We start from the raw sequence: 23,918 nt of genomic DNA on the forward strand, positions 1-23,918 counted from the left end.
TTGAAATTATTTAATAAATGAATAATTAATCAAAGAAGTTGTTTTATCTCATTGTTTGAGAGTTGAAGGTGTTTTCAGATGATGTTGATGGAGAATGAACTTCAACCAGCAGGGGGCAACAGTGAGGCAGGTGAGTGATACTTGAGGAAAAATCTGTGTTTTATAACCCAAACTTATTTGAATTCATGTGTAAAAGTTCCTTCCTGAAGCTGTTTGAGATGCAACAATGCCAAATGTTCCAGGTCTGTCTGCAGCTTTTTGTTTTTCTCTCTCAGGCTGTCTCATCTCTCCATATCTGGTTTAGGTTAGGGTCTCACATGCGCTCTGATTGGTTTAAACTTTGGACTGAAGGGTTTGTTTTTCACCACACCCTGCAATAAATCTTATTCTAGGCATTTTCCTGCGCATCAACCGGAGGCACACTGATGGGACACAGCAGGACTGTTTCTTTTCGACTTTTTAAAAAGGATTTATAAATATTTTTTAATCAAAAGAGAAATATCTCTATTCTGTGGGATTTTTTAGAATCATATTACAGTTCACCTTTTTTGTCATTTTTATTAACTAAGCAAAGAAGAAAACTTTTTTTCCCTTCTTCCCTACGTTTAAATACGGAGTGATTTTCTGTTTTTTGGAGCGCGTAAAAACGCACGGCCACTCCACATGGCGCACATGTGCAGGCAGCTTACCGGCAGCGCGGCGAGCTGCGCGGGCTGGGTCGGGGTCATCGTCGCCACCGCCACCAACGACTGGGTCCGGACCTGCGACTACACAGTGACCACCTGCGTCCGCATGGACGAGCTCGGCTCCCGGGGCCTCTGGGCAGAGTGCGTCATCTCCCCGGCTCTTTATCACTGCGTGGCCCTCAACCAGATCCTCACACTGCCCGGTGAGAGAGAGAGAGAGAGAGAGAGAGAGAGAGGTGGTGGATTGATGGATGGATGGATAGATGGATCTTGTAATTACCTCCATGCTATGATTACTGCCTGACAAATCAGTGACTTTAATGTTTAAAAACAATTTAATTTGTCTGAAAAGCACTGGATGCTGTGTGTGTGTGTGTGTGTGTGTGTGTGTGTGTGTGTGTGTGTGTGTGTGTGTGTGTGTGTGTGTGTAATTATACAGTGACAATCAGGAGGGTCGACTTTTTCTCCAGGGTGAACACAGAACAGATCCGTGACCTGAACACCGTCAAATAAATGTAGTGGAGTTGAAAGAACAATATTTGTCTCACTGCTTGTGACTGTGCACCACTGTTTGCTAAAATATAATATATTCAATAATATATTAGTAATATATGACCTTTCATATTGGTAATGAAATGACAAGCCAACACTGACAAAGAAAAGGTGGGCTAGCTAACATTCATTAGCTCAAGGCTAAAGTTAGAAACTAGCTAAAATTAGTTAGCTAAACTGTAACTTAAGGCTAAAGTTAGAAACTAGCTAACATTAGCATTCATCCATAGATACTTGACAATCTAATTCAGAAGCTCTGAAGGTTAGAAAGTAAAGTGTATTAAACAAGCTAGATAGTTAGCTGCCGCTACTTATGTTTACCTATGACGTCTCAATTTGCTTGTGAGATGCAGGGGGGCAGAAACTTTAGGACAGATGGGACAGATCCATTGATTAGACGTTAAGAAATGGTACGGTCCACTTTAGGGGTGTCTGAAATTGTATTATAAAATTCTTCCACACATGAATATGGAAAATATTTTGTAATATTAACAATCACAGTTAAGAAGATTATATAAGTTTTAAATCCCCCCAAACTGTTGTTTTTTTTGTTTTGTTTTTTAAATTTTTTGGGGGGGTCAAACTCCCCCAACCGCCCCCCCCATAATTCGAACCCTGTGTGTGCATTCCTAACTGTACATGTCTATCTGAGAAAGAGCGCCAAAGCCGAGCTGTGTTGAAATCTTTTTTAAATCAAACAGATGCTTCAGTTATAAAATCTCTCTTTCCCTCTCTCTCTCTCTCTCTCTCTCTCTCTCTCTCTCTCTCTCTCTCAGCTTACATCCAGACGTCTCGCGCTCTGATGATATGCGCGTGCCTGCTCGGTCTTCCCGCCATGCTGCTCGTGCTCATGTCGATGCCCTGTGTCCGGCTGCAGAACGACACCTCGGCTGTCAAGCTGCGCCGCGGCCGGGTGGGAGGGGTCCTGTTCATCCTCATGGGTGAGGAGGCCTCTCTCTCACACACACACACACACACACACACACACAGGTCTTTCCCAGCTGTTGAAGGAGGGATGGAAGGAGGGTCAGGGTCTCAGCATCCTGACCGGGTCCATGAGTCAGACTGTTTCCTGTGGGATGATGGGTAGTTCCTGTCAGCAGCCTCAGCAGAGACAGACAGAGAGACACACAGTTCTTCAGACACTAAATACATGTCCACATGTTAATTCTGGTTTGTGTCTCACCACCTTCTCCGTACCTCTTCTGTCCTCATGTCTTTTGTCTTCTGTCTTCTGTCTTCGTGTCTTGTCCAGCCGTGTGCAGCATCATATCGACCGTCTGGTTCCCCATCGGCGTCCACCAGAGCGAGGGTCTGATGTCTTTCGGCTTCTCGCTCTACGCCGGCTGGGTCGGCGCCGCTCTCTGTCTCCTGGGCGGCTCCATGATCTTGTGTTGCCACGGCAACGACATCAGGACCCCGAGCAGAGAGAACAGCTTCTACTACTCCAGACAGCGGGGCACGGCCACGCCGATGGACCCCCCCGCCAACCACGCCAAGAGCGCCATAGTGTAAAACCCGGTTCTCTGGCGCCTCATTTCACAGACTGTGTGATGATGATCAAGCTGTGCATTTTGATTTTTTACATTTAACTGATGCAGCTGCGGGAGTGATTTATTGGGGTTTAGTGCTTTGCTCAAGGGCAGCCAGCCACAGTTATAGATACCTTCACATTTCAGTGGGTGGAGCCTAATGACTCATTGTTATTGCCTCAGAAAACAGAATTTTACCATCAAATATCAGACTGAATTTAGTCACTATTCGCTCTGACTTTATTCCTATTAATGGGATTAAAGAAGAAAACTTAGTCCAGTAGGCAGAAAACTAACATTTTCAATACATTTTTCTCTGCTAAAATAAACATTGCAAAAGTCGTCAATCAAGAGACATGATCGACTAGATGTGCTTTTTTTTTTAATTAATTAGAAAACTAGATCAATATTACACCGGCTTTACACTAAAACAAATTCGATCGCTTGTGGACATCGCACAAAGAAACCTCACTTTTTGCGCCACTTTTTGGTATCATCAGGCAATTACTAGAAATTACCCAGCATGCATTGGACGCCAATGTAATCTCACACAGACGTTGGACTCTAACAACAAAATTTTGGTTGCAAATTAAAATCATGTTGACGTCAAAACCCATCGGCTAATTCGGCTAATTGAGATGTTTGGAGGACGTTGGATTTTGGTTGCTTAGCAACACAATTTAAATTGGTAGTAGTAATCCATTGGTAATAATTAGGATTTTCAAGTGTTCACGTCACCAGACCTAGCCAATACAAGGCATAAGTTTTCCATTCATAATTATGGCTCAGACATTGACTGTGTCGAAAGCCGAGTGAAACTAGTGATTCTTTAACTCCACCCACTCCTGTTTAACTCAACCAATCAGATTGAGCCACTCCTCCTGACAGCTCTGAAAAATATTAGATCTAAAGAGAAAAAGGGTTTTTAAAACCTTTGAAACCAGTTTTTTTTTTGTTCTTAGTTTGAATATCTTGTACTCGAGACTGTAATTATATAATCTAATGATCTGCTTCACTTGATTCAGCAGTTTTCAGCGTGTTACATTACACTCTGCAGACAGGAAGGGAAGTTTTTTTTTGTCTTTTTTGCTCTCTGCCTGTTCAACTGACCATGACCTCAGTTTTCAATGACACATCACTTCCTGTCAGGAGAATGAGAGGAGGTCAGCAACATTAATCTCTCAATCACCTACTTACTCACCCTCACCTAAAATTTTAATGTTCATTATACTTTTATTTTGTTATATTTCCTTTTTTGTCTGACTTATGCAGCTTTTACAGTTATTGGTTTTTACAAAGAACCTTTTAAACTGTTGCTTGTTTGTGGTTAGAGCTTGTGACTTTAATGTTTTTTAATGGTTTGACATGTTTCCAAAAGAAATACGGAGAATTCAAGTTTTATGTTGAACAAAGAATGAGATAACCTGCTCTCATTTAATCCAAATATGTCGTCTCATGTACCAATAACTGTTTATTTTATAATTTTAAACTAATCATATTCACAATATAATCAATATGTATTAACTCGGTATCTGGTTTTTGACTGGTGCTACCATTAATAAAAGTTTAAATTCATTTTTACTGATAAAGAGTCTCAGTCTCACTCAAACACATTTATTCCTGCAAAACGAACAAATACGACGTCCTCTGTTAACTCAACCCTAAACAGAGCAAACGCTCTTTCACTTTAAATACCATTCACCCAAACAAAACAACACAAAAGTAACTTTCAGAAAGTCACTATAAAGACATTCAGGTGCCAACGCACTGGTGTGACTGTAAACAAAGCACACAACCAAAACCAGAGGAACGGCTGAATTATCGTGTGGCGTTCAGAAGTTATCCTGTCTGTCATTGCGACGATCGTGAGGTCTGAACATGGTCTAACTGTCTCAAGGATTTATGGGTAGCCATTAATTCAAGAGTGGTGTTTGGACATTTGGAGGAAGCATTAAATTATCAGTTTACAGAGGGAGGTTTTGTATTGAAACACCACGGCGGGGCTGAAGGTAAGAACCAGGACGCAGCGTAGGAGTTAGTGTCGCTTTGCTGTTGCTGTCAGGTTGTTGGTTGATTGAGGGAGTATGAAGGGAGGTGGGTAAAGACACCTGCAGCTGCTGTGGGCCTCATTCAGTGAAACATGTGACCCTGATTTCCAAACAGGCTTCTGTACAAAATCTTAAAATGACTGAGAGATTAGTGACTTAACATCTCCCGTGAGCAGAATAAATAAGTCTTAGCTCAGTTTTCTGGACCGTCAGGTGACTCAAAATCTCAGTCCTCCTCTTCGCCTGCATCAAAGCCGTGATTGGTCCTTCCTCTGGACCTGCCACCTCTGCTTGTATACTGGCCTCCTGGTCCAGACTGGTATCCATACTGGTCACCACCATCCTCATACTGCTCCCCCTCTCGGACTTCATCCTGGTTCTCCTCTTGGTACTGGTTATGCTGCTGCTGCTGCTGGTATCCCCTCTCCTCCGGGGCAGACCAGCCCTGGTAGGGTCTCTCGTCTTGCTCCTGGGGGTAAAGGTCGTCGTCGGGGGAGAAGGTGTCGTCCAGGTGGTCGTCGTAGCGTTGGTAGGAGCTGGCGTGCGCCTGCTGCTCGCGGGCGTTCAGCTCCAGCGTGCTGTGCCACACTCCGTAACAAGCGTAGATCAGCAGACCTGAGGACGGACAGACGGGATCTGTTATAAAAGCTCCGGCAGGTAGAGATCTGGTATAAAGACACTGACTATGGCCGAAATGTTGCATGTTCAATAAACTTGAAGATTTCAGTGCAAGTGAATTATTTTTACTTTATACCCCAGGTGAGGAGACGTCATGTGATTTCACAGTGTGTTCTGTGCAGGTGTGTTCTGACATGTTCACGTTCATATTACAGAAACTTTCATCAAAGCAGAGTTTGTTGTTTACACCCGGAGATCGTTATTTAGTTTGAAGTTGTGGCTTTTACAGCTTCATCTGTTCTGAAGTCTTGAGTCCTGATAACTCAAACTGCGCAGAAACCAACAGGAAGAACTTCAAGAACAGTCGAGCCGACGCGATGAACTAAAAATAAACCCCGGTGTAACTTCAAAGAGACTGAAACCATGTGTGAAAACAGATGTCTGAGTCTGTAGCAAGTCGAGTGCCAAGTGTATTGATGAGTTCATGTAACATTTGTAAATGACACCTTGAATTTAAAAATCATGAAAACTCATCAGTGAGAAATCACATGCTAAAAGACAAATTAAAAACTTTACAAATTGTATTACAGTTCAAATTGGATCAATTTGATCTCCTTGCACTTATTAAATAGTTGTAATTTGCCAAATGAATAAATGTAATGTAAATGTAATCATTATTACTATATATACAGTATATCTTTACAATTTACTCCTGATAATTATACAACTCAATTTCCAAATTGTAAAGTCAGATTTCCTGAATAATAAACTTATTTTATTATTATATACATTTAATTAAAGGTGGAAAATAAGTCAAAAAGAAATACTTGTTTCTGATTGGCCTGCAGATGTCTGCTGTATATCGATCACCTCAAATAAAGTATAGTTAGTTAGTTAGTTGGTTAATATAATATAGTATAGTGGTCAACAGGTGCTCTGAATCACTGCTGTTCAACCTGCATATTCTAAAGCAGGTAAACAGAGAAAACACTGTTAACTATCACTGGTCAAACTAACTAGTTTAACCATATGAGGACAACTTGTCGTGCATTAATACTTTTATCACAGTGCATTTGAAATGTGTAACTCACCTATGAGGCACCAGATAGTGAACCTGGTCCAGGTGAGCGGAGACAGTTTGAGCATGAGGTAGCTATTGACCAAAATGGCGGCTGCAGGGACAAAAGGCACGCAGGGCGCCATATAGGGCAGGCTCCGCGTGCTCTCTGGCTGTTGTATAATCGTGATTAAAAGCTTTGCCATGGAACCCGCCATCGCTGTGGCCATCAGCCCTGAAAACACCGCCGCGGCCCCTGTCCCCTGCTCAACGCCAAATATGACGGTGGACCACATGAGGAAGGACATGATGAAGAGGAGGAGGGTGCATCGGGTCACTATGCGGCCTGTGGCAGGGGTGGGCCGGGCCGACGCATCGGGCATTCCCAGACGCAGCCGCAAGGTGTAGTAGTGACCTCCCAGAAGCCTTTTCAACAACGGGGCGTGGCCTGTGTGGAAATTAGACTCATCTCCTTCTCCTTCAGTTCCGCCGGCGTGGTAAGACGAAGATCTGTCATCGCCTTCGATTAGCATCTGGTCATCCTTCGTGGGTGCAGGTCCGTCGTCCTTGAGCTTCAGGCCGCCCACGTCCCCCCCAGAGTCAAACTGGTGTGTGTCGGTCTGTTCGTCAGGCTGGTAGCGCAGCAGGAGCACGCACACACTGACCAGAGTGTAGGCCAGCAGGGTGCCGATGGACATCATCTCGATCAGGTCCCTGAGGCTCACCAGCAGAGCGAGGACGGCGGCGAAGCTCCCGGACACCACGCACGCCACCGTGGGAGTGTGTGTGAGCGCAGACACCTGCGTCAGGAACCTGCACGCACATTCAGCAGGGAGTGAGTTCACAAATTCAAACGACACCTGTGCGCGTTTGTGTGTGTGGTTCCTTCTCACCTGAACAGCAGCCCGTCCCGCGCCATGGCGTAGATGACCCGGGGCAAGGGGAACAAAGAGCCCAGCAGAGAGACGGTGAGTCCGGCTATGGAGCCCACGGCCACGGTGTACTTCCCCCACAGGAAGCCGTGCACCGCAAACATCTCCATGAGGGGCGCCGAGCCGTCGATCAGCTCGTAGGGAACCATGAGAGTCAGGATCATGCTCACCTGAGCACAGTAAGTAAAGGTCAACTGTGGAGAACATGCTGAACATGCAGTTCCTCCAACAGCCACTAGATGCTGCTGCAAAAGAAAACTGCACCTGACAAGATGATGGTGAGAGGGTGTGTCCAAACTCTATTATCATTAACACACACAGGTCGTTAACTAGGGAGGATCTGTGCTCTTAGTCAAGTGTGCAGGTACTTTTCTGCTGTATTCATGTTGATTTTTTTGGTATCCAGCACCTCTCCCACTGAGATTTTTGCCATTAATACATAGCTAGCATTAGCATTAACAGCTGTTTACTTACCAGAAGAAGAAACTAGAAGAAACCTTGTGAATTTTGTTCCTTTACTGTCTCCAACGGTGGAAAGCAACCTTTTTGTTTTGCTGGTATTACTGTCACTTCTTTTCTTCTACTGAGGTTAGCATGCTAACCAGCTAGCTCAGGTCTGGTCAGTCAGTCTCATCACTTTCCCAATACCGAGTCACTGTAGCGTCCAGTCTGCCCTGAAGAAGTAGCAGCTCAAAAGACTTATAACCTCTTCCTGTATTATCAGAGCAACAATGGCTGATGGTCTCAGCAAGACTGGCAAGTAAACAGTTGTTAATGCTAACGCTAGCTATGTAGCAGTAGCTTCTTAAAGTACCCCTTGAGTTAGGATTGTTTTCTAAAACTCAAGAATAAACCTTAAAAAACCAGCTCACAATATTCCTTAATATTCCTTTAACCTTTGGAGGTGAAGGATAAAGTCTCTACTATTTCTACTGTTCTACTTGCACCGTGCACTAACCGACACGTAGGCGGTGAGGCAGGTGACCAGCGAGGCGGTGATGGCGTACGGGATGGAGGTGTTTGGGTTTTTCGCCTCCTCTCCGGTCGTCGCTATGATGTCGAAGCCAATGAAGGCGTAGAAGCAGGTTGCTGCACCCTGCATCACCTGAACACAAACAACACGTCACTTATTTATTTTATACACCTGGACCCCAAGACGCCACCGTGTTCAGTATCTCACCCCAGACCAGCCGTAGGGCAGGAATTTGCCGCCCTCCCAGTTGCTGGCGGAGAGGAAGAAGAGTCCGGCAATGATCATGAAGACCCAGACCACCAGGTTGACCACGTTCAGGACGTTGTTGAAACCCACCGAGTTACGCACGCCCAGAGCGATGATGGCCGTCACCAGCAGGGCGATGAAGAGGGCCAGCAGGTCCGGGTACGTGTCCTCACCTTTACCTGAGACAGAGACAGGTAAACTCCATCAACATCCACCTTCAACCTTTTTAAAACTCCTTCCTGTCAGGTTAGATACTGATCGTACTGACCGAGTCCTCGGAGCGTGCCCAGGTGTGTTATCATGTAGTTACTGATGCTGTGATTGGCCAGAGAGTCGAACATGCTGCTGAGAGCAGACGCCCCCGCTGCCGTGCCGATCAGGTACTCCAGGATCAAGTTCCAGCCGATGAAGAACGCCACAAACTCTCCGACAGTCACATAGCTGTAGGTGTAGGCCGAGCCGGTCGTTTTGGGGACGCGGACGCCAAACTCTGCGTAGCACACACCTGAAAGACAAACACGAAATATTTCCCAGCATGCCGATAAGTATCACTCTGCCGTGTCACTTCCTGGTGTCTTACCTGACAAGATGGAGGCCACTGCCGCGATGATAAAAGACAGGATGACCCCCGGCCCGGCCATGGCCTTGGCAACCAGCCCGGCGACCACGTACATCCCCGTGCCGACGCAGCTGCCCACACCTAGCGATACCAAGTCCACGGTGGTCAGGACCTTGGCGAGACCAACCGGCGACCCCTCTGCGAGCTCGGTGAGGTCGTCGCCACTGTGAGCCATGGCGCCCACAGGTTTGGTTCGCAGAAGGCGGGAGTACATGTTGTACCAGGCGTCGCCCAGGGACACCCGGCCCAGCCACGCCGCCATCACCGCACCTGGTTATTACCTCTCTATGTTAATGAGCTTCTCTCTCCTCCTTCCTGTTTTCGGTCACTCCCTCTATCATTCTCTCTCTCTCATCGTCTTCATCAGCCGTCCTCTTCCTCAAGAAACAAAGATCCAAACGGAGGAAACAGACTCAGAGTTTCAACATATAAATACAATTTTGAGTAATTGGGAACATTGTTGAGTGTAGAGCTGAAAAGACAAGTCAATTAATTAATTAGTTGATCAGCAGAAAATGAAACTGCAACAATTTCAATAATTAATTCATCATTTCAGTCATTTTTAAAGCAAAAATGCCCCAAAATTTAGCTCGTTATCGTTCCTCTAATGTGAAGATTTGACGCTTTTCTCTTTTATTTCACTGTGAACTGAATTTTTTGGGTTTTAACCTGCAAAACAAGAAATGTGAAGGTGTCACATTAGACTCTGGGAAAAAGTAATGGACACATTTTTTTTGTCATTTTCTGACAGTTTATAGACCAAACAACTGATTACTTGATCGATAAATTAATTGGCAGATTAATTGATAATGAAAATAATCATTAATCGGGAGCTTCAGTAAAAACCAGACGGTGTATTTTTAGCACTGACGTCCTCATTAGTCCTGATGTCATTCTTCAATGCTGTGAGCACTAAAAATGATTTCCGTTCACCTCCACTGAGTCAGGGTGAAGGAGGGAGTCTCAGGTTGGACAGATAAACTAAAAGCACCTGCATCAGCATCTGATTCTCTAATAAAAGGCCAGAATCAGCCCAGTTTACCTGTCTCACCTGATGATGTGAGCCAGCAGCTGATGAAGGGACACCATCAGCTGTTCTCCTCACTCACTAGAGCGAGACTCCCTCTCTGAAACATTAATGAAGACCCAGGATCCACTTTCTCGACGGAAAGGTGCGACTGTGGAGTTTAAACCTGAACCACATAAAGACCTGAACCGTCCCCTGAAATCCTGAGTGACTGCCTCACACTCCGAAACACAAACGAGATCAAAACCTGACCTGAGGTCGGCAGGAGAAGATCATCACCAGGTTGGATTGTAGAGAGTGAAGAGTACAGACGGTGTGTGTGCCTGTGAATGATGGGAAAACAAACACCCAACATGCAGTTCAAAGATGCACACCTGAGCAGACAGGTAACAACACTCACTCACTGTGTGTGTCCTCCGGAGGTCCAGAGCGAGTCCCGGTCCTCTGCAGACCTGAAGGAAATGGTGACGAGAGAGGGGACGGCAGCGTTAATCATTCAGACCTGACACCATGTGACCAGCCTGATAAAATATTCAACACCTGAGACTGAGCAGTGTGTGTGTGTGTGTGTGTGTGTGTGTGTGTGTGTGTGTGTGTGTGTGTGTGTGTGTGTGTGTGTGTGTGTGTGTGTGTGTGTGTCATCATTCATTCAGTGGAGGGAGGATAGGATGGCTGCTGTGAAGGTGTGTGAGTTAACTTTGAGCTGCCACAGGTGACGTCTCTGTCTGTTTGTATGCAGGGGTGGGAACTGGCCAGGTGTGTGTTTGTGTGTGTGTGTGTGTGTGTGTGTGTGTGTGTGTGTGTGTGTGTGTGTATAATGAAAAACTATCTTGGCTTTCAACAACCCGCACAAGTAGTTTTATCTCCGTTTTTTATGTTGACCTGGCTCAAACAACTTAAGGTCCACTTACTAGCTTTATACCAGAGCTTTTAGCTGCATCATGGTCTAGATCGGTGGGTGGAGTTTGCTCAGTTGCCATGGAGATGGATCTGTTGACGTGTGAGCTCAGCAGCTGTTTTCATGCAAAACACTTTTAAAGCTTCTTGTCCATGTTGGTTTATTTACAAGGATAGAATCAGTAAAAATAATTTAATTTGACTATAATTAAAATACAAAATGATTAAGTATAGTGAAGTGTAATTATTATTTATTTATCAGGTCCGAATCAATTTCAGTTTAGATTTTCCATTGTAATTTGATTCATTTAGCAGTTTTATAATCTGCTGCTGATTAATCATCCTTCCATTTAATGACTATTTATAGTAGTTTTTTCTGTTATTGTTATTTGTATATTTAATATTGTGTATTTAATGTAACTTGATGCAGATTCTATACGGTCCAGGCTGCGTGTGTGCGCTGCATTGTTGCTGTAATCTGCAGGTAATCTGATACAAAGAGTCAGTTTACAGCGTTAACTGCAGACATGGTTACACAGGGGTAAGAGTAGACACACACACACACACACACACACACACACCTGGACCAGAGTATTTAGGTGATTGAGAAGCAGTCATAATGTATGTAGGCAGCTTTACTGGATATTCTGACCCAGGTGGACATGTTTACACCGTCACCCTGTCTTCATGTCACATACAGCCTCTCAGTTTGACATCAGCTGACTTAAAGACCCAGAATAAAGCTGATGTTGCTGAACAGTTTTTCCAGACATTGCAAAAACACTCTCAGCATCTATGATTTATTTGGGAACTGCCCCCCCCCCCCGACTGTGGAGAAGCCCTGAGGACGAGTGTGTACGCAGCTGTCGCCACCAAAGATCCTGAAACTAAACCCTGTGTGGTTCTGTTTGACTTCAGGTTTAACATGCGGATGGTGTGACACCTGAAAACACACCTGAAGAGAAAGTGTGATATAAATTAGTAAAATAAAATGAAAAAATGTGACAAATTTCACCACAAAAAAATAAAAAAAACTTAAATTATCTTGTCAAAAATCTTCATTAAAAATCCTGAATCCTGAAAGTTGAACTGCTGGACACAAGATGGTTTTTGAGTGGAGGAAAATTTAAATTTAACTGTTAAAGTTCGAGCTGTAGGAATATGAGAAATAACATGAGACCAGGTGGATGATGTCTCAGGTTCCGCACCGTTGAAGATTCTTCTCATACAGCAGCGGAACCAGAACCTGGACTCATATAAAGACTGGAGACGCCACTGTCGACTGCAGAGCTGAAGGTGGACGCATTCCTGAGGCTACGTGCTTTATACACAACAGATGAGTGAACGGGAGTGGATCCAGGGACACACCACACACACACACACACACACACCACCACACACACACACACACACCACACACACACAACACACAACACCACACACACGCACACACAGTCCAAAACAGAAGGAGCGGGGGCAAAGCAAAACATCCTTTTCTGTTTAAGGGAATAAAGGTTTTTGTTGGCAGCCTGAAGCTGAAATAAAAAAGGAGGGCGGACAGTGTTTCCTGATGCCAGCCTGAACTGTGAAAGACTTTATGAAGTGGAAACAGATTCTTCAGTTGTTGTTGTTATTGATGATTTTTGAGTCTTTTATTTTTTTGAAACATGGGTTTTCTGTCCATGGATCCCAATGTGTCGTTTATATTCATCTACTAATGTTGGATTCTACAATAAAATGGAAGCTCCTCATATCTTTTATCTCAGCATTCAGAAACTACAGCTCCCATGAGGCTTTGACAGTAAGCCAGTAATTAAGACTGGGGAATAAGATATGAAGACTTCTCACACCCAGAAACAATCTGGGGAAATATATATACACACGTTTTGTTTTGGTGTAGTTTTCTTTCCTCTTTTGACCCTGATGTTTTCATTGTTGTGGCTTCAGTTATCAACTTGTTTTTGGAGTCATTTTAGTTTTAAAGGTATTAAAAATGTTAAAACGTATATAAGCTCCGGTAAAATATAAACAAAGTGTACATGAAGTGACGGCCTTGTTCAGGGGGTTTTCAGTTGACGTTTAGTCTGATTTAACCTGCCTGTAACAGAAAATAAATGTTGAATGTTGTGCAGTTACAACATCAAAATGTTGACTTGACACAAGTGTGCAACGCCGCCTAGTGGTCGTTCAGTGTGCTGCTGCACAACCTTCTGCAGGGATATGGAACAGCACATCAGCTCCAGGTGTACCTGCACACTCAGCTGTCAGTTTATTAGGAACACTTAGTTTAATCTAACAGTCCTGTAATATAACTCCTCCCCTCATGAAGGTGGTAATGTTCAGTTTTTGTTTAAACTGGTGATTCTGGATTATATCAATCTATGTATATATTATAATGAAGTAATGAAGAGATTCTGTGAATTGTGCTTCCTGTTGACGCACCTGTCAGGTGTGCAGAGTTTTTTTGAGAACACAAAAACAAAAAGACAGAAAAGTTCTTTCTCCATATTTATTCTCCTGCCTCGCGCCAGCTGCTGACTCGCAGACAGCTGTGGCGCTGCGCTGAAGACATTTACTCGTCCGCCTCCGACTCCTCGTCGTCCTGACTGATCTGGAAGTAACGCAGCTCGTACGTCTCCTTGTCCGACGCCACCACTCTGAGCCAGTCACGCAGGTTGTTCTTCTTCAGGTACTTCTTTGTCAGGTACTTCAGATACCTGGCAGGGAGGGAGGGGGATGTTATCATTCACAGTATTTTTTGTGGAATAAAATAAGTATTTTACAGATGTTATTCCTCTGCGGATGAGGAGCTGCAGCTCGTCCTGTCTCACCTTTTGGAGAACTGCTTCTCAGACGTGACGTTGATCTTGTTCTTCATGCGGCCGACCTGGACGATGTTACCCAGATTCCCCGTCTTTCCGTTGACCTTTATCCTCTCTTTGAGGAAGGTTTCCTATTGAACACAGCATAGTGATGCACTAGGGAAGGGAACCCTAGTAAATTTGGAGCTAGGGAAGGGAGCCCTAGTCCGGACACAGGGTTAGCTGCTCGCAAAGATCACTTTTATTTAATGTTTAATAATTTTTCTTTTGGGACAGAAAAGGTTGTTAAATAATAATTATGATCACAATTTCAAGAGAAATGTTCCACTGGGTTTTTACAAGTTTTCTCATTCTTAAATTCCTGACTGTGAGGTCTGAAAATGACCAAAGTCTCTGTCACTTAAAGGGTTCAATAACTTCAGTGACGACTTACAAAGTTTGCAGAGTCCAGGATCCCGTCCTCCACAGGGTGGGTCAGGTCCAAGGTGAACTTCCATGCAGCTCCCTTTTTGGACTTCTTGCCAACAGTTGGCCTCTTCTGTTTGAGCTGTCACGTAAAACACCAGCGTCAGGATCAGAAACCAACTTTAGAGCATTTTTCTACTGGTAACCAAGAGTGATGAAACATTTCTACTCAATATATATATATATACATACTGCATGTTCAAAATAACGTACACTATCTTTTCTATTCTCATTTGTCCCTTTATGAGCATCTTTATTGACTCATTTAGTATTTTATAAGTCCTTCCTTTCAGTAGTGTCTCTTTATAAAACATTTTCTATTGTAGTTCAGCAAAGCTGTGTTAAACACAATTTACTTAATTACTCTAGAGCCATAAGAAAACTACTAAGACAGTGTTTGTGTGACAAGTGAAAATGTGACTGCTTAACAAGAGAGAACAATTTTGTTTTTTAAAAAAAAAAAGGACAAACAAAAACATATGGCAGCCCAAACATTTTTAAATTGGTTAATACATTTTTTAGTAATGTTAAACTGACTCTGCAGCCTTGGAAATGCTCGTTTCTTAAACTGAGAAGATTATGAAATATTAGAGACATCTGCTAATAGTGTAATTTTCTGGAACCATTAAAAGTTTAGCTCATAAAAAGTAATGCCGAATTGAGCTATGGACCTTAAATTACATAGAGACTGACAGTAAATAACACGTTTTACAGCGCACTGCGAGAAAACCAATGATTTTATTTAAAACAGTTTATTTCAATGGAGTCAAGTCTCCTGTCTGTCAAATGAATGGAACACGTGTTAGCAAACGTCAACCCTGCCACGAGCTAATGCTAAATCTCATTAAATCTCATTTAAAACGACACACGCAGATGCACATAGTGATATTTTCTTCAGTACAATAGTTAAACAGACCGGAAAAGGCACAAAAACAAGGAAATAAACATTAAATCGACTAAATTCAGGAGCAGCGGCACGAACTCACCGGCGCCATGTTAAGGGATCGGACGGGAAAGGGAGAAGCGGAGGTGACGCAGGAGTGACGTAGTACGCGCTGCCTGGGACGCCCTTACCATATATGGTAAAGCCAGTGTCACAGCAGAAATAAACATTTCCACGCATGAATCTGGAAAATGGCTCGACTTAACGAGCTGCGTGCTCTCTGCTGACATGTCAGAGCTCCTATTTAACCCTGAAATATTTATTTTTAGCTTTATCCGCTTCCACCAACGGTTACATTTAAATTTAACCACTTTTCAGCCAAGTTTTTGTCTGAAAATAGAAGACTTTAGAGCAGAAGTTTTGCCTGTTGTTGCTTCAGCAGCTGTCTGTGTCGGATGCTGCAAGTACTAAGGTCAATATAGCTCAAACACACCCTGATAATAAACCTGCTGAGCTTGGTTAATCATTGGCAAACTCCCTCTCTCTCACACACCATCCCTGCTCCGCCCTGGGCCTCACACCAGCCTGGTTCATTCAGCTGCATTTCTATGACCACACACACACAGAGAGAGAAAATAAAATCCCTGCTGATGAGTCAGAGGAACCATAACAGGTCAGATGGGATATAGACATAAAGAGAAAGAAAAACAAAACATGCATCCCTCTTTCCATTGTGCTCCCGTGTGAGGCTCAGTGTGCAGAAATGTAGGCAGGCAGGATCGAGTGATTCATCCTCTCATTACAGTTTGAGACACTCATGCAGGGTGTGTCTGTTACTGTGCAGCTCCTCTCCGCTGCCACGGCTTCCAAACAACAAGTAAAGATGCTGAGGCACAGAAGGAAAAGAGCATGACCTGTTCTGACTCCGAGCATCCATTTTATAACTACGATCATCCCTTTTAGGACCAGGAGGCCACAAGGGAAATGACTGCAGAGATTCCCTTACACTTTAATATTTAAAACGTGCTAACACAATCTGATGTGTTCTATTTTTTTTTTTTATACTTTAGTTCATTTTTACCTACATAATGCAAATCCATGTATTATGTACAAATACTGTCTTTAATGCTTGTTTTGTTTTCCTCTTCAGTAGTTTTGGTTAAGTCACTTGGAGTGACAGAAAACAGAAGTTTTGAATAATTTCTGAATCAGTTTTGAAATGCTAATTTAATCAGTTATTGAGTAACTCAGTAAAATAACTTGATCTTAAGTAGTTTCAGCTGGTAAATCAGTTGAAACCATCCTGTGCAGACAATCTTCATTTGTAATTTACTTTAATACATTTTGTATTCTAAGGATTTTAATAATTTGTCATCGTATTTGTTTTTGTCCTAAATAGAAATGTGCATGTGTTGTCAAACCACAAGTTTTAATTAGATGAGCTTTTATATTTGCATCAACCCCCTGGTTGGGACTCAGTCTACATTAAGTCTGCATTTAATTAATGTTTTTCTATATTTTCTGCACATTTATTTTTGTATATTTCAGGAGCAGCAGGAAGCTTTCAGGAAAGTGTCTTTATCTGCAGCTTGAAAGAAATGTTGAATTTCAGGTGCTATTTTTTTTTTTTTTTTTTAAGTTCAACCACAGAAAAAGTTGCACAAACACAGTGGATGATGCCTTTTACGGCCCCCAGGGGCCCATTGTCTCGTGGTCTGTCCATTTGTATCTGACAGGTGAAGCAGCAGAGAACAGTCTGACATAGGAAACACACAACCCGCTGTGACATTAATATTTTGAGTGGTTTTTCCACCAACACCACTTTGTACTTCTGTTGATGTAATTACAGGTTCTGTAGACCTGATTATTTAAATGCTTCATGAGTTCAGCTTGTTTTATACCAGAGGTTTATAAATAAATCCTGAGCAGTAAAACCAGTCTCCTGTAGTTTTAAGCACAAACTAAAAGACAGTTTTTAGGATATATTTACAACCCGATTACCACTTTACTTTGGAAACAAAACCAGACAGACATAGTTTGCAGTTTTTGTCCATTTGTTTCATCGTTTTATTTTTGCCATCTCCAGTCAGGTGATAAAGGCCTCGAGTGAACAAAAAGTTTGCAACTCTACCACCCTCCCCAACCCGATTGAGTCCCTCAAAAGAAACACACACCTCACTGCAAACCGCCTCCCACATTTCGGAGGCCCACACCGCTACACACTCACGCCTCTCAAAACAAAATGTAACACTCCTTTTGTACTGGGGGATGGCCGGGGCAGCGGGGCGAGCCCTCGACTGCCCTGATGACCGAGGTGTGAGCGCACAGACCCTCACGCCCCTCAAACTTCTACACAGACAAGAGACTGGCATCACGAGGGTAAATCACTGAAGTTTGTTTCTGTTCTTGGGGTGGGGGGAGAAAAAAAAAAAACAAAACAAAACAAAAAAAAAAAAAACACTTCTCTTTTCTTGGTTTTAGAGCTTTGACATGCTGGGGTGGACCTCAAGTGCTCTTAAGTGCTAGCCACCACCAATCCCAGCCATTAGGAGAAAAAACGGACCTTGTTGCGCCCAATCCACTCAGGAACCAGAGCAAAGGCCATGCTGGAAAGCGGTATGGCTGCTAGAGGGACAACCTAAACCAGAATTTAGTATCTACAGGGGCAACCCTCCCTCCCACTGCTTTAACAACTCAAAAACTGCCACCCTCCCCGACCCCTTCCCTCTAAAAGGCTTTAGACCTGCTATATTCAATCTAAAGAATATAAAAAAATAATCATACAAAAGCTGAATCCCGTTGTTATTTAAACATTCAGGAATGTGAGTGGCAAAACCAACACGTTGAAGGCAAAAATAAGCAGGAATGAGCAACTGATCATTATTTTTGAAGTTGTTTTATATAAAGTAGATTGTTACCAAACAAAACCTCAGTGATCAGGCAGAGGACCACGCAGCGAGCTGCAGTGGAACATTCCCAACAGCAATGGAAAAGAGAAACGAGAAGGGGAGAAAATAAAAGATCAATGATGAGAAATCACAACAGAATGATTGAGGTTGTCTGTGAAGGCCGACGCTTTGGTGACAGAACCAATGAGAATGCAAGAGACTGGTTGTGGGTGGTGCTTGTTGCCTGGGCAGCAAAGTCCGTCTCCCTATTTGCTGGCCAAGACCTTGGTAGCGACAGCACATTCCTCCCCCATGGCAGAAATCACGGTGACCTGCGGAGAGCACACAACATGTTCGAGTCAATCATCTGAAACTTTACACATGCAGCTCGCACTCCTCACATTTTCCCCCCGCGGGGAAAAATTTCCGCTCTAATTCAGGACTCTGCATCCCGTCTGCTTCCAGCCACAGACCGAACATTAATGTTGAAACGATAAAACACACACACGGCCGACGCTTTCCTGCCTCATCTCATGACGCCGTTTATGTTTACAGTCCGGAATGCGTCGTATCATCATTTACATCTTCTGGTTTCACAATGTTCACATCCCAGGAATTAGAGCGAGTCATCGACCAGCCGGTGACCCTCACATGTCTTTATATCTTTGTGGAAGAATTTCAAAACCCCGACCATTGACACTTACCATGAATTCATCGCCCGCCTCAAACTTTGCCTCGATTTCCTTGCCGATGTCGCTCTCAGGGACACGCAGGTCCTCCCTGATGTCACCGTTGTCGCTCATCAAGGACATGTAGCTTTCATTGATGTTAACCAACTGAAGGAGAAGACGCACAAACAGTCAACAACCACATTTGTATGAACCACAATAAAAGCAAACATTTGATTTTATACCCAATTAAATCAACCTCAAACCGGTTCTTAAACTCTGATGGTAGAGCATGAGCGGCGGCTTGGCTGCAGTAAAATGACAAAAACTGGCACGCTCTGTTTACATCCATTATAAACCTGTTTGTGATAAGCTAAGAAGTTCTGTTTACATATATTCCTTGTTCATTTTAGAGCTCATGTGAACGCAGCCAGACAAGCCATCCAGAGAGTTTCTGTACGAGTTATTACAGTCCGCTGTTTAAAACAATACAGATTAATATTCTGGGGTTTTTTTGGTACATGAATGACAATACAAGTGACATCATGGCCATTACTCAAGCACCAGATCCAAAGCTGGTGAAACAGGCCGCGAGATTTTAACGGGGATCGGTGAGCGCCATTAGTGACGGTGAAATTACTCCAACTGCAGCCTGAGGAAGGACAGAGACTGAGGAGCAAAGACCTGCGAATAAAACCTCTCAAAAAAAACTACATCTGTGCACCACTGTACTTCTGAACTTTTTACAGGAGCCAGAGTTTGGGATTAACGCCGATTTAATTCAACTTGACACAAAAGTCCAACATAACTTGAGTGTGTAATATTCAGTGTGTGTGTGTGTGTGTGTGTGTGTGTGTGAGTGAGAGAGAGAGGTTTTGATCGGCCCGTTTGTTAGTTTAATTTGATGCAGGATTTTGTGGTTTTGCTTCAGTGTCGCGTGCATCAGCTGTTTTCACCAAACAGTTTGAGCACATATTAAGAAATTGCTCACTTCCTGTTTCTTGGTGTGACCTCACTCTTGTTTTGTGCGTTTCCTATAGAAACCACGTCTGAGACAAAACACCCTAAGGCTCAGGAACAATAGTAGCAGATTCAATTTGATTGTGTTTCAACAAAGTCTGATGGTTGTTTCAGTTCTTTAACAAACACGACTTGAAAAAACTGCTGTGTGTATTTCACACTGCGATCAATGCAGTCAGCTGGCCACAGTGTCAGGAGCTGAGCTGCAACACTTAGTCGATTACTCTGCAAATATTTTATTATTACGTCATTTTGCATGTAAAAAAACAAAGAAAAAAAACAAACTAAAATCTGAGCTTGTTCCTCCTCGATGACAATTTTCCATTCTTTGTTGCAATTCAATCTTTGGGTTTTTTTGACAGATTTTTTTTTAACTGTTTTACAAACTGAACAACTAATGGAGGAAATAATCTGCACATTAATCGATAATGAAACTAGCTGCAGCCCCTGGTCAGGACAATTCTTGTACCTACGACAGCACCGGCCACAGATTGATTTCTAATTTTAAAGACATGAGACTTGAGCTGTCGTCCAACATAAAACCAAAAGGCACCAACACGAGCAACCAGCTGACAAATAAAGTGCATCTGTAACTCAAGAGGTCAGAGGAACTAACGAGATAACATTTCTGTATGTGGCTGCTGAACATTGATGCAGTAGCACAGAAAAGCTTAAAAAAAAAGTGCCAATTTAGCATTAGCTCCTACTAGAACGTTAGCCTGATCAAGGAACACCATGTTCTGAATTGGAGGAGGAAACATGATCACAAGCAGAAAAATTATAGCTGACACCAATTTAAGACCTATTGGAAATGTATTTGCTTCCAACAGAGTTAATTTTAAAGATAAGTGAATTGAGTATATTGACTAAAAAATGGACCTATCATCAGGCAAGTGGCACATTTTCTGCTTTAATTCTGACCATTAAAACCATTTTAAACTTTCAATGGCGATGTTTTATAACTTCTGCAGGAACTCTACATCAACAAGACACTAGCAAGTGGATATTACAGATTTTTCAGCCAGTGGGAGTTATGATTTAAACCATTGTCCCCATTCCCAGTGGACGTAGATGACAGCAGTCACATGTTCTTTCTAATTGAGTTATGCATTCTTTGCAGTAACGGCTGTGACACTTGTGTGATAGTAAGTTCCAGAGATGTTTTTGGGCAGCCATCGTACCTGGTAGTCTATCCTCTTAATGGAGGGAACATCCATGTTGTGGGTGGAGGGGCACATATCTTCATACTTCTTGTTGGTGAAGATGTCGATACCAACCAGGTTAACCTGCAGGAGAAAGTTTAGTTTACTAAGAGTTTAAAAAAAACAAAAAAAAAACTTGTGTGTGTGTGTTGTTCAGGACAGAAAAAAAACAAAAAAACAAAAACAAACAAACTGGGGACTTCTGATATTAAAAGTATTGACTTTTAATCATTAAACAAATGACAACAACTTCTACAGCTAGAATCTTCACTTTTCCCCCATTTATTGCAACCAAGCTACACATGGGGCTAAAGTACATGTGGGAGCACACTGGTGTTTAAAGAAAAAAAGATAAGGAGACTGTACATTACTGCAGCCAACACCTCAGACTGGTCTGAAATCTGAGATGCGCAAGGTCTGAGCCTCAGGTCTCTGCCAAGGGGCACATCTCAGACAGGAGTCAAGTTTTTTTTTTTCCTCTCTTTCCAAACTCCATTTAAAACACTGCACTGCCAACTCCCATCTGCTCTCAGTTTAAAGGGCCCACACAGTCATAGTTCCAGGGTAATTTTACCTTAGCATGCCCGTGCTTGCCGGTCTTGGAGGTGGACATCTCCACAATTTTGCAAGGACGTCCCTTCAGCACCACGTAGCCGTTCTTACGCAGAGCAGAGCACTGCATGGGGTAGGTGGCGGAGGCGCCAGACTCGCCAGTCTGGAAGTCAAGATCGGGATCTGCCATGGTGCGATGGGTCAGGGGCGCTGTAGAAAACAATTTAGAGATTATTATCTTACTATAAACACTTAATTATTTTTATTTAAGACCACTCCTAGCATTAAGGATCAAATAATTAAGTCTCATCACTCATTCAAGACATTAAATACACCAACAAATACACCATTCATTCCTTTCAGTATTTACTTTTGCTAAAAACTAATTTTAAAATCTTAAATTTGCCTTTAAAAAAGGTAAACCCTTAAGGTGTTTATATGATAATAAGCAAAGGATAGCCTGACATTTATGAGACAAAGCACACTAAATGTGACAAAGATCTTACTAATCTGACTTAAAATTAATTTGATTATCACATTATGCAATTGATTTATGTTTAAACTCTTCAGGAACCCCCAGCTTTGGGACTTCTGCTGTTGGGTTAGATGGGTACAAGAGTTATCACGTAATGGCCCCAGGAAAATACCGTGCCAAATTCTTAACGTGGCTAAAATTTAGTGGGTTAAATAACAGTTTGACGGGCCTGTCCCAGGCTTAGCTCGGGACCGCTGCAGCCTGTTCAGGGCCCCACCGTGCGTTGCCTTTTTTTTTTTATCGATATCGCGAGATTTCGGGAGGGGGGGGAAGTGCCATCCTCATGATGCGTCCAGCAGATTAATTTAAATTTGGAAAAATAAAAATAAACCTTAAAAGCGACACCGACATGTTGGGGCACGGAGAAATATCCCAGCCCAACACGAGGCTGATCGGCTGCGCCACTAATCTGTTAGCAAACATTGACTTCACGTCCCATTAATGCCAACATTAGCCAAGAGACTGACAATAGATGACAACGCCTTTGACATTATTAAACATTAATTCAACGAGAGGGTTAAAAAAATGCGGGATTTAAGTGCTGGATTTCAACACATTAGCGCCAGCTGTAACAAGTTAGCTGGCCTGGAGTTTACAAGTGCAACAGCGCCATATAACGCGACAAAGCCAACAAACAATTACGCTATCATTAGCTAAAGTTATTAGTTTTTCCGTTCAAATCACTTGCATTGGATTTAACTTAACTTATATGCGCTACGCTTTTTGCGCGCGGAGGGTTTATAAGTGGCCAACATGCGCTGCTGATTCACGAACAGCGAGTACCGATAACCGAACGTGTTAGCTAATGCGATGCTAATAGCGGCTAGTCGCGCTAGCACGTCCATTCAGCACCGTCCAAATAAAAGCAAGAGATTAACATTCGGTCGACAACACCGGGCGCGTGTGCCGTTATTATACGTTTAACGGTCGAGATTGAAGCGTTGGGGCAGAAGTAGACGGCGGGAGGCGGAAAAAAGCAGACATTAGCGTGGGGAATGACAAGCGACTTCTACCGACCGCGCCGCTGCAGGCCGCATGTCCCTTTGATTCAGCCTGGTAACGTTAGCTCTATTACGGACACCCACACCCTGTCCCTGCCCTGCCACCGAATACGTCCACTCACAAAATACCTAACTACTTCCACGGTTTCCCAACCCGTTCCTCGACTAATTTAGTACCTCTGAATGCGTTATGAGTTCACTTAAATAACAGAAAAGTCCTCCGTTTATCCCCCCAAGGCAGAAACACGCGCCATGCCACACTTACCTTCCAAGAAAAAGAGGACCGAAAGTGCGCAGGCGCGGCCAACTTTACTGCAGCATCCGTAGAGGAAGAGGAGGGGGGGCAAGAGGGAGGGGTGAGGAAGGGGGCGGTTATGAGTTCCGGTGGACGTCTGGCAGAAAGGGTTGCCATGTGTGAGGCTAACCTGGCAACCCACTTCCTAAATACGCGGCGTCTAGAGGATTCCACGGCAGGAAGGAGGCGTCTTTTTGCGGCCCAAGAAGGGTTGGAGCATCCGCACCCACCTCCACCATTTACTACCATTTAGTAAGTATAAAATATTAAACACTGTTACTCCAATTCTGCACTACATTACAGAGGGAAATATTAAAGTTGTTACTCCAATACAGTTATCTGACAGCTTCAGATACTTTACGAATTAAGATTATACAAACAAACTATAAGAAGAGTTTAT

General features: G+C 43.2%; 4 protein-coding genes across 4 annotated transcripts; 1 reads left to right on the forward strand and 3 right to left on the reverse strand.

The window, feature by feature from the left end:
• The first annotated feature begins 418 nt into the window (after positions 1 to 418).
• cldn11 (claudin 11) lies at positions 419 to 3,526 on the forward strand. Its single transcript, XM_022767762.1, has 3 exons — positions 419 to 889; positions 2,015 to 2,179; positions 2,494 to 3,526. Exons 1-3 carry the CDS (start codon positions 664 to 666, stop codon positions 2,751 to 2,753), a joined length of 651 nt encoding a protein of 216 aa, XP_022623483.1. The 5' UTR covers positions 419 to 663; the 3' UTR covers positions 2,754 to 3,526.
• Positions 3,527 to 5,000: 1,474 nt separating this feature from the next.
• Positions 5,001 to 9,525, reverse strand: slc7a14 (solute carrier family 7 member 14). Its single transcript, XM_022767763.1, has 7 exons — positions 9,225 to 9,525; positions 8,913 to 9,149; positions 8,606 to 8,823; positions 8,384 to 8,530; positions 7,387 to 7,595; positions 6,528 to 7,306; positions 5,001 to 5,433 (listed from the first exon to the last, which is right to left on the reverse strand). Exons 1-7 carry the CDS (start codon positions 9,523 to 9,525, stop codon positions 5,045 to 5,047), a joined length of 2,280 nt encoding a protein of 759 aa, XP_022623484.1. The 3' UTR covers positions 5,001 to 5,044.
• A 4,157-nt stretch (positions 9,526 to 13,682) lies between these two features.
• rpl22l1 (ribosomal protein L22 like 1) lies at positions 13,683 to 15,557 on the reverse strand. Its single transcript, XM_022767732.1, has 4 exons — positions 15,461 to 15,557; positions 14,443 to 14,556; positions 14,019 to 14,140; positions 13,683 to 13,904 (listed from the first exon to the last, which is right to left on the reverse strand). Exons 1-4 carry the CDS (start codon positions 15,467 to 15,469, stop codon positions 13,760 to 13,762), a joined length of 390 nt encoding a protein of 129 aa, XP_022623453.1. The 5' UTR covers positions 15,470 to 15,557; the 3' UTR covers positions 13,683 to 13,759.
• A 2,585-nt stretch (positions 15,558 to 18,142) lies between these two features.
• Positions 18,143 to 23,508, reverse strand: LOC111238298 (eukaryotic translation initiation factor 5A-1-like). Its single transcript, XM_022767731.1, has 5 exons — positions 23,489 to 23,508; positions 21,710 to 21,897; positions 21,115 to 21,219; positions 18,950 to 19,081; positions 18,143 to 18,577 (listed from the first exon to the last, which is right to left on the reverse strand). Exons 2-5 carry the CDS (start codon positions 21,875 to 21,877, stop codon positions 18,512 to 18,514), a joined length of 471 nt encoding a protein of 156 aa, XP_022623452.1. The 5' UTR covers positions 21,878 to 21,897; positions 23,489 to 23,508; the 3' UTR covers positions 18,143 to 18,511.
• Positions 23,509 to 23,918: the final 410 nt, after the last annotated feature.

The sequence above is a fragment of the Seriola dumerili genome, unplaced genomic scaffold (genome assembly GCF_002260705.1).
Source record: "Seriola dumerili isolate Sdu_G_001 unplaced genomic scaffold, Sdu_1.0 BDQW01001298.1, whole genome shotgun sequence".
In the NCBI taxonomy this organism is placed as follows: domain Eukaryota; kingdom Metazoa; phylum Chordata; class Actinopteri; order Carangiformes; family Carangidae; genus Seriola; species Seriola dumerili.